The 19649-nt window shown below is 46.3% G+C and overlaps 1 protein-coding gene across 1 annotated transcript; it reads right to left on the bottom strand.

Moving 5' to 3' along the window:
* Positions 1 to 15773: 15773 nt before the first annotated feature.
* On the bottom strand, positions 15774 to 19441 carry LOC120684757 (auxin-responsive protein SAUR41-like). Its single transcript, XM_039966639.1, has 2 exons — positions 19411 to 19441; positions 15774 to 16165 (listed from the first exon to the last, which is right to left on the bottom strand). Exons 1-2 carry the CDS (start codon positions 19439 to 19441, stop codon positions 15774 to 15776), a joined length of 423 nt encoding a protein of 140 aa, XP_039822573.1.
* Between the last annotated feature and the right edge of the window lie 208 nt (positions 19442 to 19649).

Below are 19649 nucleotides of genomic sequence, written 5' to 3'. Positions count from 1 at the left end.
GGCCAACTCAACATGTTGGCCTATTACACTGCAGCCAGATGGATCTCATCGGCTTTCGTTACTCGCTTTCCCACATGCTTGGGAAATACTTCTTGAGGTGTTGACCATTGACAGTGACAGGAAACTTGGTGCCGTCCAATTCCTCGAGCATGTATGCATTCCCAGGCAAAACCTGATCAATCTTGTACGGCCCGTGTCAAGTTGGAGACCACTTGCCATACTTTTTATCTTTAGTTCCCTATGGCAATACTGCCTCCCAAACCAAGTCTCCAACTTGGAAATTCTTTGGCTTGACCTTCTTGTTGTACGCACGAGCAACTTTAGCCTTATTTTCCTTGATCTTCTGCAGCGACCAAAGCCTTAGCTCTGTCAGATCCTCCACATTATCGTTCATCAAGGCTACATACTGTTCAGCAGACAGATCATTCTGAAACTCAACACGCCTTGATCCGGCCGTAATTTCCCATGGTAACACAGCGTCTTGGCCGTAGACTAAATGTTATGGCAATGTCTTGGTGGACCCGTGACATGAAATACGATACGCCCACAAGGCTTCTGACAACACCTCATGCCAGCGTCTAGGATATTCATCGATCTTTCTCTTTATGAGCTTGATGAGGCTCTGGTTGGATGCTTTAGCCTGTCCATTAGCTTGGGCATAATATGGAGATGACCTGATCAGCTTAATTCCCATGTCATCGGCAAACTTCCTGAATTCCTCTGATATAAAGACAGATCCTCCATCGGTCGTAATGGTTTGAGGAATCCCAAATCTGTGAACGATGTGCTCTTTGACAAAGCTGATCACATCTTTTGACGCTACTGACCTCATGGGCACTGCCTCTACCCACTTTGTGAAATAATCTGTAGCAGCTAAGACCCATTGGTGACCCTTGCTAGACGACGGGTTGATATGACCAATCATGTCCATGGCCCAACCTCTGAATGGCCACGGTTTGATGATAGGATTCATTACTGATGCCGGCACGATCTGAATCTTGCCAAACCTCTGACATGCCTGACACCCTTTGTAATATTTGAAGCAATCTTCAAGCATAGTGGGCCAGTAATAACCCGATCGCCTAATCAGCCACTTTATCATATGAGCCGATTGATGAGTACCGCAGGCTCCTTCATGAACCTCATGCAAGAGTCGATTTGACTCTGAAGGTCCCAGACATTTAAGCAGTAGTCCTTCCAAAGTCCTGTAGAACATGTCATCCCCAATCAGAACATACTTCATGGCCTTAAGTCTTATCCTTTTGGGTGCCCCCCGAGCCGAATCCTTCAAGTAATTGAAGATATCGGCTCTCCAGTCTCCGGGTTCTAGAAACTGAACCTCTACATTGACTCCATCGGCTGTTTCCTTGTACCCAGAAGCCATCTGTGCCAAATCATTGGCTTCATTGTTCAGAGTTCTGCGTATCCAGTGGAAATTGATGTACCTGAATTGTGACATCAACTCACGGCACTGCATCCATATTGGAAAAAATGCCTCGCTCTCACATCTATATTCTTCCGTGAGCTGAGAAATCACCAGCTTCGAATCTCCAAATATTTCCACCGCTTCTGCACTAGCTTCGAGGAGTAGTTCCATCCCTTTGCGAACGGCTTCATACTCCACCAAATTATTGGTGCATGGGGCAGTCATCCTGATGGAAAAAGAGTAAGTCGCCCCTCGAGGTGACACCAACAAAATTCCCACACCGTATCCATCATCACAAGCCGATCCGTCAAAAAACATAGCCCAAGCACGAATAAATAATGCAGCAATATCAGTGCTGATCCTGTCTGCAACAAGATCCGCCAGTGCCTGTCCTTTGACTGCTTTCACAGGTTGATATCGGATATCGAACACTGACAATGCAAACATCCATTTTCCAAGCCGGCCTTTCAGGACAGGAGCCGACAGCATATGCTTTACGACATCCGATTTGAATATGACAATTGTTTCTGCCGAGAGCAAAATATGACGAAGCTTTGTACACGTAAAGAATAAGCAAAGGCAAAGCTTCTCGATTTCAGGGTACCTGGTCTCAGCGTCTAACATGCGCCTGCTGAGGTAGAAAACCACCCTCTCCTGGCCGTCGTGCTTCTGGATCAATACTGAAGCAATAGAAGTGTCTCCCACGGACAGATACACATAGAACGGCCTATCTTGCTAAGGAGGAACCAACACTGGAGGCTTTGATAAATATTCTTTAATTTCATCGAAAGCTTGCTGCTGTTCTGCCCCCCAGCGAAACTCATCATCGGATTTGATCCTCACTAAACCCATAAACGGTTCGATGCGCCCAGACAGATTAGAAATAAATCGTCTGACAAAATTAATTTTACCAATGAGCTTCTGCAACTCTTTCTTTGTAGTAGGTGGCTTCATCATCTTCACAGCTTCTTGACTCTTCAGGCCGATCATGATTCCCCGCTCATGCACTAGGAACCCCAAAAATTGACCGGGCGACACGCCAAAGGCACACTTCTTTGGGTTCATTTGGAGCCCAAACCTTCGAGTCCGCTCCAAAACTTGACGCAGATCTTCTAGGTGCCCCCCAGCTGACTTGGATTTGACCACGACATCATCAATATAAATTTCTACCTGTTTGCCGATGAGATCATGGAAAATGTAATTCATGGCACGTTGGTACGTTGCACCGGCATTTTTCAGTCCAAAGGTCATAACCAAGTACTCGAACAAGCCGACCGCACCTGATACTCTGAACGCGGTCTTGTTCACGTCTTCTGGGGCCATGAAGATCTGGTTGTAGCCGGCATTACCGTCCATAAAACTCATCATTTTGTGGCCAACAGCTGCGTTGATCAATGTCTCTGCAACAGGCATCGGGTATTCATCCTTCGGCGTCGCTCTGTTGAGATCTCTAAAATCAACACAGACACGCCATCGGCCATCCTTCTTTTGTACCGGTACCACGCTAGAGATCCATTCTGCATACCGGCACGACCTGATGAACCCAACATCCAACATCTTCTCCACTTCCTTCTTGACTTCTTCTAGGACTTCGGCCTTCATCTGACGTGCTCGTTGCTGAAACGGCCGAAACCCTTTCTTGAGCGGGAGCCAATGCTCGACGATGCTTCTGTCTAGACCGGGCATCTCAGTGTAATCCCACGCGAAACAATCCCGGTACTCTTTCAGCAGTGCAATCATCTCCTTACGCAAGACCGGATCCAACTTTTTGCTGATAAATGTCGGCCGTGGCTTATCCCCAGGACCGATGTCAACCTCTTCCAAATCATAAGCTAACGTGAACCCGTATCCCAGCTTGCCATCGTCTGAAAAACCAGCTGCGAACGCAAGCGAGTCTTCGTTATCCACAATATCAGCGGCAAACGCAGGGAGATGACAAGAAAATTTGTTTGGCCAACCGCATGGGCTGGCCGTTTCTATACTTGCATTGCCATTCAAAACCAAATAATCAATGAGTGGCCAACTGCTGGAGCAGGCCATCGTATATACATGATATAACAATTCCGACCCCAAATAGGATTTTTCTATTTTTCGCGGCCGGTCACTGGGACCGGCCTCTCCTACCCTATTACACCCCGTAGCATGCCAGGATGTGTCTACTCTGTGAGGCCAGTGGATAAGACCAGCCTCAGTCCGTTTTTTGTCGCTTCGATCTGATCACAATCTTCCAGTGCGATCCCTGAGATCGGCTCTTGTCCTTCTGCGTCCCAGGCATTCATATCTACAAGCGAGACTTCGCTGGAATCGTCCGCAGGGACCACTTCCACTTCATCGCCATCCCATTGGACTAGATACTGATGCATTATGGAAGGGATACAACAGTTGGCGTGAATCCAATCCCTCCGAAGCAGAACCGTGTATGTACTCTTGCTGTTGACGATGAAGAACGAAGTCGGGATCGTCTTGCGACCCACTGTCAGCGCCACATTAAGAACCCCCATTGCCTCTGATGGTTGTCCGTTGAAGTCATTAAGCATCACATTGGTCTTGATTAGGTCGGCAGAAGAACGCCCCAACCGGCGCAGCACTGAATACGGCATCTGGTTGACTGCAGCACCGGTGTCAACCAACATCCTGTTAACGGGTTTGCCGTTGATGAAGCCCTTGAGATACAACCCCTTCAAATGTTTGTAGCTTTTTTCCTTTGGCTTCTCAAAGATGATCGGCTGGGGGCCAAGATCCAACTGTGCAATAGGCAAATCCTCCGGCTGGGGTGCCCGGAACTCTGATGGGAGCACGAACACCATGTTCACATCAGCTGATGGCTTCTCATCGGCTTTTGCCTGCTTGGGGCGCCACTCTTTTCTTGGAGGGCGCCTTTCCACCCTTCGCGAGCGTTTGACTTGTTCCGCGAGATCCGGACGCGCCTTTCTCAGCACGTCAAGGTACTTTGCTTCTGCTTCTTCTAGATTGCGCAAGCGCTGCACTCTGCGCTTCTGCGAGCGATTAAGCCCATCAGGACACCACCGTGGGCAATGGTACCTATCTTCTTCTTCTGGCTCGGAATCACCCATGGTAAACCGCTCAACATGTTCATTGTGACGCACTTTAGGCCCCAAGCGTCGAAACACCGAAGTATCGCCTGACCGGCGTGTCCGAGGCCTGCACTCCAGACAATCATCTATAGTGGGCAATCGGCTCATGCTGGAATTCCAGCAGTACCTGAAGAATGGACAATGCCAGTGGTCGCGTACAGCTTGGCGCCTTCCCAGCGTCCTCCCTGTGCAGTACTCGTATTCCTCTTCTTCCGATTGATATCGGCGACGTAGCTTGTGCTGATATTCATACTTTTCCAAAAGCCGATCGGAAGCAGGAAGCTGATTATGGATGTGACGCACTTGCTCTTCAGTAATATGCTGTCGCCCTGGCTCATTTTGGTCCTGGGGCCGTTTGCCAGAAATGGCCTCTCTCCTTTGCTCGTCACGACGACGTACAGGCCCCGCCATGTTGATCTGGAATGAAAAATTCTGGCCCGTAGGAGTGAAGTCTGACAATTCTACCACGTTAGCTTGCGGGAAGGGCTTCGTGTCAACCTTCATGGTGTGTTGGGCCAAGATTAACCGGCCCTACTCGATAGCCGATTGAATCTGACGATGGAGCTCCTTGCATTCACCCGTGGCATGAGTGAACGAATGATGCCATTTACAGTATAGCCTCCCCTGCAGCTCTTGTGCGGTTGGCAGCTTGTGATTCTCTGGGAGCTTTAGCTGTTTTTCTTTGAGCAGCAGATCAAATATCTACTCTGCATTGGTTATGTCGAAGTCGAAGCCCTTCACAAGCCCCTGCTGTTTGATCCATTTGCACGGGACGGGGTTTGCCCCCCCGAGTCCACTCTGCCACGGCCACTTCTTGCTCCTCACCAGAGTCATCAGATTCATCTGTTTGGGCCATGTTCACATGGCACTTGAACTTGTCCTGGTTCAGCTCAGGATGGTAGTGTTCATATGCCGTAAGCTTCTGTACCATGTGTGCCAGAGAAGTGAATTCCAACTGAAAAGCCAGATCCTTGATCGGCTTAGCGAGTCCCAGAACCGCCAGATCGACTGCCTCCTTTTCTGTGATGCGTGATGAGTAGCATCGATTCTTGACCTCTCTGAAACGCTGTATGTATTCTGACATAGTCTCTCCTCGCTTCTGCATGACTTGGGCGAGGTCGGCAATCCCAGCTTCGGCAGCCTCTGAGTGATACTGGTTATGGAACTGATCTTCCAGCTGCCTCCAAGTTCGAATTGAATCTGGAGCCAATGACGCATACCATCCAAAGGCTGGGCCTATAAGAGATTGGCCGAAGAACTGGACCCTCAACGGATCCGATACTGAGATCATCCCAAGCTGCGTTAAGTATCGGCTTACATGCTCGATGGAGCTGGCTCCTTCTGACCCGTTGAACTTGGTGAACTCAGGGAGCCGATACTTGGGTGGCAATGGGATCAAGTCGTAGTCACTCGGATACGGCTTGGAATAGCCGATTGCTTTTCTCTTGGGCAGGATGCCGAACTGGTCTCTCAGTATTGCACTGACCTGCTCCACACTAAGAACTCCTGGGGCCGATGGCTCAGCACTCGGCCCGGTAGCGTACTTTGCCAGCCACGCTTGTTTCTCCGCATCTGCTCCAGAAGCTCCTGGGTTTACCAACTGCATCGAGCGTGTTGGATTGATGCTATCAGGGATGTATGCACACGTGTAGCCGTGCGGGATCTCCTTGGGTGGCTCGGTGAGGAACTGGCCTTCTCCAGGATCACCGTCGATCTTGTGGACGACGTAGATCGGCGAATTCTGCTGTATTGCTGCCGCGAGCGAGTAGGACACTGGCGGTTTGGTTTGCAATGCAGCTTCCCCCTGTGACTCCCCAGAGTTGGTCCTGATGGGGAGTACTGGTTCTTGATTACCTCCTGGACAACGCGATGTGCCACGCGCTCAAGCTCGTTCACCAGGCTTTGTGAGTGCCGATGGAGCGTGTGAGCCACCATGTAGTTCATCTCCTGGCGTAGGGCCCTGGTACGCTCCTCTGAAGGCACGGACAGATCAACGTTGTCAAGAGCGCCTTCTGGTGAGAACCCCTTCTACCTGATGCCATGGTTGCGGGTCCTCTCAAAAGAGCCGATGAGATCGGCTTCGAACTGTGCTTTGATCTCATCATACTTTAGCTTGTGTTCTGGAGTCAGCTCTTCGTACGTGATGGGCTTGGGAGCGGGTTCTTGATCTTGAGCTCCTAACATCTCTGCGGTGGGCGTTGTTCTTGATGAAGGTCCCACTGGGCGTGCCAGAATGTGTTGTCGGTCGAAACCCACCGGCGAGCAGCGACAGGCAACACGAAGAGCCTGGAGGTTGCCGGGGCGCTGGCAGGCACTGCTCCCTCATTGACGGCCCGCAATTCCAGCACATGCCGCGGCTTATGAAGACGCAGGGCGTGCCACCTAACCTATACCCGATCAGGAAGGTGCGGACGTGCTTGCAATGGTTTGCCTGCATACACAAACACGTGGAAACATAAATCCGAGCCGTGGTCGGCTCCCCGGGACGACTCTTGCATCGGCTTTAAAGAGCCGATCGAGTCCCGGTGTCAGATTGGATCTGTTTGCATCCAGATATCGATAAATAAAACAAATAACTGTAAAGCTGCTTCAATTAAATCTAATTAATCTAATCCACGACGGTAAGAGCTTCACTGTTAGATCGGAACATCCTACACGTGATTGGGCCTAATGAACGTAACAGATAACTAAACCATAACCAAAACAGAGGCCTAAGAACTAGCAAGAGCCGATTCCCGGATCAATTCCCTATTAAGACTAGAGCAGAGCATCTAAGACGCCACCGGATCATCCAACCCGTTTGCAAGGCCTAACCTAGCAGATATTACGCCAACTCTTAAGAATAAGAGCAAACCATAACAGATTAGATCTACCAGACATAAAAGAAGCAGGGTGTTGCCTTTACACAGCTAACTCTACGCAACAAGAGCTAGCATAAGATGATGACATGATCGCATAAAGACAACATGATGTTCGTAGATGATAAGCAACAAAACACAACAAATCTACTAAAAGCCATGCTACGAACATCGAGATAACTAGTACTACTCGCCATAAAAAATGCTTCAGTACGAGTAATACCAAGGTAAAAGCAAGAACAACGCTGCCCTGATCGCGAGAAGCGATCAGGGCAGCATGGCGCTTACTTGGATGAAACCCTAGGATTAGGGATGGCGATGCGCCGAGAGTTGTTGTTTGTGAGACGTGATGACGTTCTCCCCTTTCATGAATAACATAGGGTACATATTTATAGTCCGGAGACTTGGGAAACAATCTAAACTAATCTTGTCCCGATCGAACTCTATCTCTAATCTTGAACTAAATCTAAGATACATGGCCCATGTGGCCCAGATGCTCACGCAGGAGCCAATTTATAAGGCTTCTTAATCTTCTGCTTCAAGCCCATCTTGCTTTCGGCCCATAAATTAATCCTGTTGATTTACGGCGATAACAAAAAGAGACCACGATCACCACCGCGCCAAGATCGTCCAGTGTCCCCAAGGAGGGAATCCAGCAGGCGCAGGGGTGATGTTGTTACATTGTATCCTCCCCAGAAGATGTATGCCACCATGCCATGGGTACTGCCGGCGTCAAATGCATAAAATCCGGCGTGGGAGCATGAAGGGATATGGATGTACTGTTTCCCGATGCCTTATCCTCCACATTATCAAGGAGAAAGCTCCAGGGTGCCCGTGCACGACCGATTGGGACCACACCAATCTGGTCCAGTACAGTAGGCTGCACCGGTCAGACCGGTCACCTCCGACCGGTCAGACCGATCTCATCAGAGGCCGGGCCAAGCTCCTGTTCCAAGGTTTGAGTATCGTGTCAAGGAGAAGAAGGAGGAGCAGAAGCTTGTTGTCGATCCAGAGAAGCTTAAAACCGATATTGTTGTTCAAATCGGTGAAATCAAGGTGCCCATAGAGGATATGGGCAAAAGGCCGATGGACATGGAGAAATCGGTTGATGTTCCTTCACAGAAGCCGGTCATGGCCAATGATGATGAGGCCGGTAGCAGCAAGAGTGCAGCAGACAAGTACCATTAGCCTAGGTGGTGCCCTTCGGGTTTGACTCATACACAGAAGATGAAGTTGCAGCGCCCTCGCAACAAGAAAAAGAAGGAACAGGAGGAAGAGAAGTTGAGGGATGAGGACTTCAATAGGTATAGGCCCATGTTCCCTCAAAGCAAGGTTATGAAGATCAAGACAGCTGATCAGCCAACCAGACTGGTTGGACCGCCATAGCCGACCGGTCAGATCGGCCGAGCCCAGTGCTGAGCCAATAGCCGAATCGGCGCCGCCCATTTCGGTTCCCTCTGTTGATGAAGCCCCAGCAAATCCTCCAACAACAGAAGATGAGGAATTGGTGGATTACGAGGCATCTCCGAAGCTTACCAACTTGGAGGTCAATGTGGTGCACTTGTCTTCGGACTATTTTGTGGTTCCGGAGGAAGACATGGCACATCTTCAGTTTGGGTCCCGTGAAGCTGTGTTCCAGAAGCCAAGTGAAAAAGACAACCATCTAAAGGCTCTTTACATGAGGGGACACATTAATGGGAAGTTACTCTCATGCTAGTAGATAGTGGCGCCATTGTAAATCTTATGCCCAACTCATTGTAAAAGAAGCTCGGTGGCCAAGACGAAGATTTGATCAAGACGAACATGATGGTCAGTGGCGTTGGTGGGAATGAGCCCATTAGTGCCAAAGGAGTGGCTTCCATGGAGCTCACCATTGGGAGCAAGACGCTTGCTAAGGATTTCATCGTCTCGGAGGTGCAAGGTAATTATAATTTGATCCTTGGGAGGGACTAGATTCATGCAAATCAATGCGTTCCTTCTACCTTGCATCAGTTTCTTGTCCAGTGGATCGGCGATGAGGTTGAGGTAGTCCATGGAGATACTTCATCTTTCATTGCTTTGGCCGATTCCGATTCTATTAGTGCACACGACAACATCAAGTGTTTATCGGGCGTGAATCTGTCCGATTATGATTTGATCAGTTGCACTAAGGATGGTTTTGTTTCTGCTGTACTAAAGTCGATGGATAATCGGCTAAATCATTTAATGTAAATCAGATGAGTACAACAGAAGCTCCAGAAGCGACTGGTCAGACCGCTTGTGCCGACCGATCAGACCGGTCCAGTCTCGTTTGGTGCATAGAGCCGACCGGTCAGACCGGACCCCCCGACCAGTCGGACCGGTCCAACGCGGAGTGGTTGCAGCAGAGGCTAGATTAGTATCGGGCACGTACGAACGATATGTGTGAAGCAATTGAAGATTCTGGTGATCTAGACAGGCTGGGTCAGGGGTTTACATCGGCCGATCCTTTAGAAAAAGTAGACATTGGTGATGGAACTATTCCTAGGCCGACTTTTGTAAACAAAAGTTTATCGGTTAAATATAAAGCCGATTTGATTAACTTATTGAAAGAATATGTTGATTTCTTTGCTTGGGAGTATCATGAAATGCCTGGTTTGAGTCATGATCTTGTTGAGCATCGTTTACCGATTAAAGCCGGTTTTAGACCTTATAAGCAACCGGTTAGGCATTTTAATCCCATTATTTATGACCGAATTAAAGCTGAAATTAATCATTTATTTGATGCTAGATTTATTCGGTCTTGTCGTTATGCTGATTGAATCTCTAATATTGTGCCCGTTGAGAAAAAAGATTCGGGAAAAATTAGAGTGTGCATTGATTTTAGAGATCTTAATAAAGCTACTCCCAAGGATGAATATCCTATGCCTATAGCTGATATGTTGATCAATGAGGCTTCCAGACATCGTGTCATTAGTTTTCTTGATGGTAATACCGGTTACAATCAAATATTTATGGCCGAAGAAGATATATCTAAAACGGCCTTTAGATGTCCAGGATTTGTCGGCTTATTTGAGTGGGTTGTTATGACTTTTGGTTTGAAAAATGCGGGTGCTAATTATCAAAGAGCTATGAATTTAATCTTTCATGATTTGCTTGGTGTCATCTTGGAAGTGTACATTGATGATATTGTCATTAAATCGGCCGGTTTGGATCATCATTTAGCCGATTTGAGACTTGCTCTTGAGAGGATGCGCAGATATGGTTTGAAGATGAATCCACTCAAATATGCTTTGGGTGTATCGGCTGGGAAGTTTCTTGGCTTCATTATTCATGAGAAGGGAATAGAGATTGATCCTAAGAGAATTGAAGCCATGAAGAAGGTTGAAGCTCCTACATGCAAGAAGGATTTACAGAAATTCTTGAGCAAGGTAAATTTCTTGAGAGGGTTTATATCTAACTTGTCCGGGAAGATCGATGCTTTTACTCCTATTCTTTGGTTAAAAGATGAAACCGAATTTACTTGGGGAGCAAAACAGCAAGAAGTGTTTGAGAAGATCAAGATTTATTTGTCTTCACCACCCGTGCTCAAGGTGCCTAGGAGAGGAGTACCTTTCAGACTTTATGTGGCTGCTGAAGATAAAGTTATTGGGGCTGTTTTGACTCAAAAAACCAAAGGGAAGGAGTACATCATTACATACTTAAGCCGACGACTTTTTGATGCGGAGACAAGGTATACATTTATTGAGAAGTTATGTTTGTCTCTTTATTATGCTTGTACCAAATTGAGGCATTACCTACTATCTAGTACTTGCATAGTAGTATGTCAAACCGATGTGATCAAACATATGTTACAGAAGCCGATTTTGAGTGGTCGAATCGGCAAGTGGGCTTATGCTTTAGTTGAATATGATTTGGCTTGTGAACCTTTAAAATCTATGAGAGGCCAAATTATAGCGGATTTTATTGTTGAGCATCGGATTAATGACAAGCATGATCTAGAAGTCGGCTATATTACTTGCACACCATGGAAGTTGTACTTTGATGGATCGGTTTGTGATGATGGTCAAAGAATTGGTGCTGTTCTTATTTCTCCGTGTGGCGCTGTTTTTGAGTTTTCAAACTGATTGGAAGAAGAATGCACAAATAATCAAGTTCAGTACGAAGCGCTTCTATTTGACTTGGAATTCTTGCAATCCATGGGCGTGAAGTATGTTGAAGCCTTTGGGGATTCTCTTCTAGTGGTGCAGCAAGTATCCAAGGTATGCCAATGCTATAATGGTTCTCTAAATGCATATCTTGATAAATGCCTTGATATTATTTCCTCCTTCGATGAATTTATTATTAAACATATTCCGAGGGAAGAGAATGGAAAGGCAAATACTCTGGCTTAGCAAGCATCTGGCTATAATGTTACGAAAAAATATTTCAACATTCGCAAGCCGATGCAAACGAAAGCCGAGTTTCTAGTTCTGGACGCACCGGTCCGACCGGTCAGCGAGACCAGTCTGACCGCCCAGACTGGTTTGACCGGTCCAGAGACCGGTCTGACCGGTGATGCTGCTATTGGTACTGATTCGGCCAAAAAAGATGATTTGATTGTCTCGGCCGAAACTCAGGATTGGAGGGTCCCTCTTATATCACATTTGAGAGATCCTGGTCGTGGGGCGGAGAGAAATATTCAGCATTTGGCGTTCAAGTATGTTTTGATTGACGATGAGCTGCCGAAGATTTGCTTCTCAAATGTTTAGATTCGGATCAGGCCCGAGTTGCTATGGGTGGGGTTCATGAAGGCATTTGTGGTACTCATCAATCGGCTCCCAAGATGAAGTGGTTACTTAGGAGAGCCGGTTTTTATTGGCCCACCATGATGTCCGATTGTTTCAAGTACTATAAAGGATGTGAAGAATGTTAGCGGTTTGGTGATTTGCAATTGGTGCCTGCTGCGTTGATGCATCTTATTATTAAACAATGGCCATTTCGAGGTTGGGGGTTGAATTTCATTGGACAAATTAATCCTCCATCTTCAAAGGGGCATCGTTTCGTGTTGGTTGCTACAGATTACTTTACTAAGTGGACCGAAGCGGTTCCTTTGAAGAATATGACACATAAGGAGGTAATTGAGTTTATTACTGAGCATATTATTCATAGATTCGGCATTCCACAAATTTTGACAACGGATCAAGGTTCTTCATTTATATCAAAAGAGGTGCGTGCCTTTGCCGAATCTTACAAGATTAAGTTGCTCAATTCATTTCCATACTATGCTCAGGCCAATGGACAGGCTGAGTCTAGTAATAAGATTTTGATCAAACTTGTCAAGAAGAAGATAGAAGAAAATCCTAGGAGGTGGCATGAAGTGTTATCCGAAGTATTATAGGCTCAATGTATATCTAGACATGGTGCTACTAAGGTTACTCCTTTCGAGCTTGTGTATGGTCAAGAGGCTGTTTTACCCATTGAGGTAAATCTGGACGCTTATAGATTAGCAAAACAAAATGACCTATCCGCTGTTGATTACCATGATTTGATGATGGATAATATTGATAAGGTGACCGACAAGCATTTGAAGGCTTCGAAGGAGATTGAGAAAGACAAGCTTCGGGTGGCTAGAGCTTACAACAAAAAGGTAAAACTTAAAATTTTTCAGGTTGGAGATCTGGTTTGGAAGACAATTTTGCCTCTTGGGATGAAAAGCAACAAGTTTGGCAAGTGGTCGCCAAGTTGGGAGGGTCCATACAAGATTATCAAGGTTATCTCTGGTAATTCACATATGATGGAGACGGTGCAAGGTAAGCGTCTACCAAGAGCTATCAATGGGAGATACTTGAAGAAATTCTATCCTAGAGTATGGCAAAGTGCATGAAGACGAAGGCGGCCGGTATTAGATATCGCCCTTAGTTTTATTTTTAGACTTGTATGCTCTGTGTAAGACATGTACATCAGGTTAGTTATTGCTTTTTGGCTTGTGAAACTCACCAAAAAGCAGGGGGCATATGTTGATAGCCAATTATGGCAGAACAGAGGCCGACCGGTCTGACCGGTCGGGCCGACCGGTCAGACCGGTCTGTCCAGTTGTAATCCGAGTAGGCTTCATTTTATTTGGTAAATTCTTGTACAAATCGACTTGGAGAGGGATACGACTTCCCCGGCCTATAAATATAAAGGCTAAAGCCGATTGAGGCATTCCCAATCGAATCAATACAAAATACATCTACTTTTTGTTCCTCTCAAACCCTAGCTTTTCCAAACCCAAATTTGTTGCTCTTCTCGCGTCCTGGCGACGTTCGAAGGCGTTCTGAGTGGTCTTGCCGACCTCAGGGCAACTCTAGCCGCGCGAGCTCCGACGGGATCCCTCCCGAGCTTGCGTTTCTAGGTCATCGCGGCGTTCTGCACCCGACCGGTCAGACCGGTCGGTGGAACCGGTCAGACCGGTCCACCTAGGGCACTGTTGGTTCACATTGTTTTGACGATCTCCCGCGCGTTCTAGCGCATTCGAGTGTGTTGGTGCGATTCTGTGTCAACACCTACGCAGAACTTGCGACCTGGGCGGTGTGCGGAGCTCTCAGCCGGTGTGGAGCTCGTACGTGGCATCGTCAATGGCGAGTACTTTGGCGTGCTGCTGCTGCCCTTGGCCCCGTCGTTGGCGAGCTCGAGATTCCTTGACGGCATGGAGCTCTCAACCGGCGTGTTGCTGCTGCTGCTCGGGCCACGTACTGCTACTTGCCGTGGATGGCGGTCGGCAGTGAACGCAGCAAATGAAAAATGAGAAGAGGAGGAAGAAGAAGATGACAAGTGGGATCCACACGTCAGTGATAGAGGAGAGGGGCTACAATGAAGTATATGTATTCAAATACGCCTGCAGCTGGGCCCAAATCATCTCCATACTTATTAAGTGGCATTTTTTTGGGAAGCGAAGAATTGTAATGGTATGCTTCAAAATACGCGAATTGTAATGGTGTTCTCCAAAGTTCGAAAATTGTAATGGTATGAATCAAAATAACCCCAGATAACCCTAAATATATTAGCTTAATAGATTTATTTGTATACTATTGCCGCGCATAAGAGGGAAATACTTATGTTCTATGTTTCTATATACTATAGAGGAGTGAGACAAGAGCATGCTATAAATTATGGAATAGAAACATAACTTGGTGGTATATAGAATTAATTTCCATCTCCCGCGTTATGAATTTAGTATAAGCTTATAGCTAAATTTTGAAATGTCGTTGGAAAGTGGTGCGATGTCAAATTCGAAGCCAAATAGCCTATTTTATTAAGTAGATTTCAATTCCTTTAAAATGAGAGGATCCAAACAGCTCCTTATGGAAATCTTAGTGACTTTGTTGTGGTGTTTATTGCTGATATTCACTAGTAGAGAACCGGTCTTTTGTCACGATCCTCTATTGTCCTGATTTCTAAATCGGGGCTAGGAGTCCAGGATTAAAGGCTCGGCCCTTTAGTCCCCGGTCTAATAATCGGGACTAGGTCTGCAGGGCTAAAAAATAAAGCTTCTTGCCGGCCCCTACCCGTTGGACCAGGAGTAAAGTTTTTATTGGTCTTGAACCCAATGACGGCCGGGACTAATGTACTGGACCAATGACCTTTTCTGTACTAGTGATTGCAGTACAGTGCCGGATAATAAGCAGCCATGGATGTCTATGGGGGTGCATGTGTGGAAGGAGAACGGTTCATATACAGTGACCTATCTTGCAGATTGTATTCAGGTTCCGGCAGCCAGAGATTTAGCGGTGCCTAAGAAAATAAAGACATGGAGATACTCAAAAGCTGTACACCCATTTCTGCGGATGGAGCTGTTCATTTACAAGGAGACTTGCAACGGTGCATTGCAAGTCTGCAACACTTTCCAGTTTCTGGTAAATAAAAATCCATGATATTAGTATTAGTATTATACTCCTCTGTTCTGAAATATTAGATATTTTGTTTTGTCCTAAGTCAAAATAGTATGAGTTTGACTAAATTTATAGAAAAAATATTAATATCTAACACATCAAATAAGTAAATTATAAACATATGTTTCATAATCGATCTAATATTACCATTTGATATTTAAAATATTATTAGTATTTTCTATAAATTTGGTCTAACTTATAACATTTTGACTTAGAATAAATCTAATTGCCTTATGTTTTAGGACGGAGGGTGTAGACTTTTATATGGTAATTAATATAATTGCAACATATAACTAACTTTTTGAAATGCTTAAATTATTGCAACAACGACTTCCCCCATTTGTATACACTACCCGCTCTCAAATGCAAAATGTCCTAGAATTCATGGTAAACATATGTAAAAACCGCATATATTTAACACTGTTGCAAGCAAAATGTCCAGAAATTGCCCAAATCTCTCAAAGAGTACATTTCTTGAAACTACAAAAAAAAAAGAAAAAAAACGGCCTGCAGCTCGTTCTTGTCAAAGCCACCAACGGAGCAAAGACGTCGACGTCGGTCTCAGCATTCGGTACCCCGCCGCCTCGTGGCCAGCCTGGCCACCATTGGTCCCGCAGCTCCTTGAGATCAAGCCGCACATCGTGGGTGACATCACTGGCGTGCCGACGTCATCATCGCCGCTGCCATCGTCGTCGTCGTGCTCCATCTGCCACATGACGCCGAGGAACGCGGCGACGTCGCAGCCGGGCAGCGCCAGCGGGCCCTGCGCCGCGTAGCCGTACTCGAGCTCGGCGTCGTCGAGGAGGCGCCGTAGGAGCCGGTGGTTGGCGCGCTCGACCGGCACCACGAAGCGCTCTCGTCCGGCGCCCACGTACACCGAGAAGCACCCAGCCGCCGCCGCCACCCCCGCCGGACCTGCCGCCGCGCCATGCCAGGGTCCTCGACAACAGGCCCCTCACCGCCGCCGCCACGCGGCCTTCCTTGTACGGGCGTGCATGCATGGCCGGCCTTGACTCTCGAGTCTCAAGCTAGTAACTAGAGTACTAGATGGCTACATGGCATTGGTACTCTTACTCTAGCTAGCAAGCACACTATCAGAGTGGCCGGATACTTATAGGTACTAGTAGAGAGGCTAGTAGAGCTGTAGCCGGACAAAGCTAGGGTTCATGGATGACGGTGCTGACCATTGAGCTTGAAGTTGTGAACTGCTACAGCCACTGGCTATAGTTTTGAGTTTTGACTCCTCAAGAGCACAAGGGTTTTGTGCAGTCATGCATGTGTGTCTTAGCCCCTGTAAGGCCGTTAGGGTGCATGTGGCTGCTAGAGGAGAGGATCCAGGAAGGGAGCAAGAGCTACAGGAAGGTTATGGTAATATTATATTAAGGGCCTTATAAAAAAAAAATCAAGGGAGATGCTGATTAATTGTGATGGATTTGTTTAGATTACTTGTTAGATAGATATATTTGCAAGTACAATATGGTTAGTTAGTGTTAGTTATATGCATGCTAGTATAAGGGGTATGCAGGGGAGGCACATGTGGGGATATGGGCTGGATGTGCATATGTTAATTTATTAGGTTGGTAATTGTGGCTGTTTAATTAATAAAAAAGCGCATGACGGCTCTCACGGTCCACTACGCTACGCTGTCTCTAGTCTAAAGTCTAAGATCCTTTTTGGAATCCCATGACTAATTTTTAGTCCATGAATTTGATAGGCAAAATAGCCTAATTCATTCATAAACTATCATGCTTGGCTCAATTTTGTCCCTCAACTATTTAAATGTCCGGTTTAGTCCCTGAACTATCCAAACCGGCCTAACTTTGTTCATTCGCCTACGTGGCACGACACGTTGGCTTGTCTTGTCACCGCCCAGTCAGCGACGGTGAGGATAGACTTGCCGGTCGTGCAGGGAGGGTTGCAGCTCGAGTCTGACAGCAGACAAGGTCAAGATATCCAGTTTCAAGACGCGTGATATTGCCATCTGTAAGTGCTCTTGAGCACAACATCTGACTCTGCTCGACGAGTGTGATGTCCTTGGGAGCCACGGTTCTGCTGAATGAGCCCATCACATTGTAGTTTCCATCTTGACTGTATTATGCCCCCGGCATGTATCTCTTCCTCTTGTCAGGTGGAACGAGCTGAGCTATATACAGCAATATTATGTCTGAAAAACCTGGAACTACACCGCATATCTTTTTGTTTGGGGGTACAGGGTATTTTACCTATCACTTCAAAACCAGCTTCACCATTCCATAAGACATGATAGTACGAGGTATTTTACATTCTAAGCTGACTGGACAGTGACAAGGCAAGTCCAACGTGGAGTGCCACGTAGGCAAATGGATGAAGTTGGGCCGATTTTGATAGTTCGGAGACTGAATTGGTCGTTTTCATAGTTAAGGGACGAAATTGAGCCAATCATGATAGTCCAGTGATGAAATCTGCTATTTTGCCAATTTGATACGGACTAATAACTAGGATCAAATATGGACTTTGCATAGATAATTGCTAATTGGTAGTTAGAATCCATTAGCCTTGACTAGTCTAAGTTTAGCCAATTATCATACACCGGACTAATTTTTAGTCCTCGTCTTTTGGGTGTGTTTGGTTATAGAGGCTTATAATAAGCCCCAAATTAAATAAGCCATATTCCATCCAAACACCTAGACTTAAAGGTGAGGTTTATTATAAGCCTCTCCATAATCCCATAAGCCCCCTGCAATGACTACTTGTGAAGCTTATTTCCTGCAGGCCCTATCAGAAAAGAACCACTTTCCAACCCCTACCCCTCCACAACCCTATCCATTCAGTCCTTTAAGAACATTAATGAGGAGCACAAAGGTCATTACCTACTACATAGATTTATTATAAGTATGTACAACCAAACACCTATTTGGACTTATTATAAACCTCTCCATGTGAGAGGCTTATGGACTTATAATAAACCTCAAGTAACCAAACATGCCCTTAGTCTATCCAAACGGGCCCAAAATAAGCTACTAGTTGAGACTCATTGAGTCAGCGTATTAACATTGTGATCTTTTTTGTGGGAATTGATAAAATCTATATGTTACCCTCAGATCCGTGTAGATGGCTAAATGGACTGAACCGAATGGGCGGTACAAAGCACGATCCTAGAAAGCACGACACTAATACGGACGGTGCTGTCCTGATAGCTATAGTGCTAGTGTCGATGACCCAGCCCAATGCATAGGGTCGTGCCGGCCCATGGTGTTAGCCTAGGTATGGCGTGAATGCAGCACGATTACCCCATCCATAATGCTATGAAAGCACGACACTATACGGACGGTCCCGATAGCTATAGTGCTATCCGATAACCCAACCTGATGCATAGGCCCGTGCCGGCCCATAGTGTTAGCCCAGGCATGGCAAGAGCGCAACACGATTACCCCATCCATAATGCTATGAAAGTGATGTTTGTCAAACTATTTCATGAAATCGTATAAGGGCTATGACAAGCGGTACCCAGAAGGAGCAATGGAGACGACGACAAACTAGCGTGGTTCGCCGGCCTGTGGATCCACCACGATTAGGGGTGGCTATAATTTTCCAAGCCTAAATTACCCGAATCCAATCTTGAATTACCTGAACATGATATACCCAATCACGACTTCAGATAGGAAGTTGAGAAACCTGAACTTAATTCAGGAAATTCGTGTATTCAGTGACGGTACCCGAATTCCTGATTTATTCGTCTTTATTAGATCGGGCTGCAGGCAGGCTCCTCTCCTGCCGGCATGATATAGGATTTTTCTAATATCCTCAAATCAGTATAGATATAGATAGATATATAATATAGATATAATAGAGATATAGATATACTGATAGGTAAATAGGGCGCTCAACAATGCTTGTTTATTTCAATTCGCCGGATAGATTATATCTCTTGTAGGGCATGATCCTATCCAACAGATTTGAGTATCTACATATATCTGTTGACATCCCAAGCATCATCACGCAGAAAAAAAAAACAAAAACAAGTATAATATCCTAGGTGAGCACGCTTCCATTCCTTTTCTATATATAGAGAGGTGAGACACACGAAACTTAACTTGGCCAGCCCTGCTGGTCCATCAAACTAGCTAGTTGCTGGTCACCAAATCCCAGACTAAGCTAGCACTAAGATAGTAAGATGTTGCCTGGGAAAGCAGCCTGCTTCCTCCTCGTCATGGCAGTGTTCGCAGTAGCTTGTCTAGATCACTCTGTGACTGGCAATAGGATCTGTACCGAGCAAGACAAGAAGGATGTCCTGGTGAACTGTAAACTGAACATCAAGAACGGGAAATTCACCCCGCCCGCGCCCAGAGCGGGCGTCTGCTGTCAGGTAGTAAGGCACATGCTGTCACAGCCCTGGAAAAAAAAAGGGAAGAAAAAAAAA

The sequence above is a fragment of the Panicum virgatum genome, chromosome 8N, assembly GCF_016808335.1.
Source record: "Panicum virgatum strain AP13 chromosome 8N, P.virgatum_v5, whole genome shotgun sequence".
Classification (NCBI taxonomy): Eukaryota; Viridiplantae; Streptophyta; class Magnoliopsida; order Poales; family Poaceae; genus Panicum; species Panicum virgatum.
Note: the sequence above shows the minus strand (reverse complement) of the source record. Positions and strands in the feature narration are given on the sequence as shown.

Bases quoted from the DNA above. Each gene is read 5' to 3' on its own strand.
- LOC120684757 (XM_039966639.1), bottom strand. From the start codon at position 19,441: ATGACGAGGAGGAAGCAGGCTGCTTTCCCAG. The intron at 16,166-19,410 runs GCAACATCTTAC...GCGCGGCGGCAG, and splicing joins GAAGCAGGCTGCTTTCCCAG to GTCCGGCGGGGGTGGCGGCG.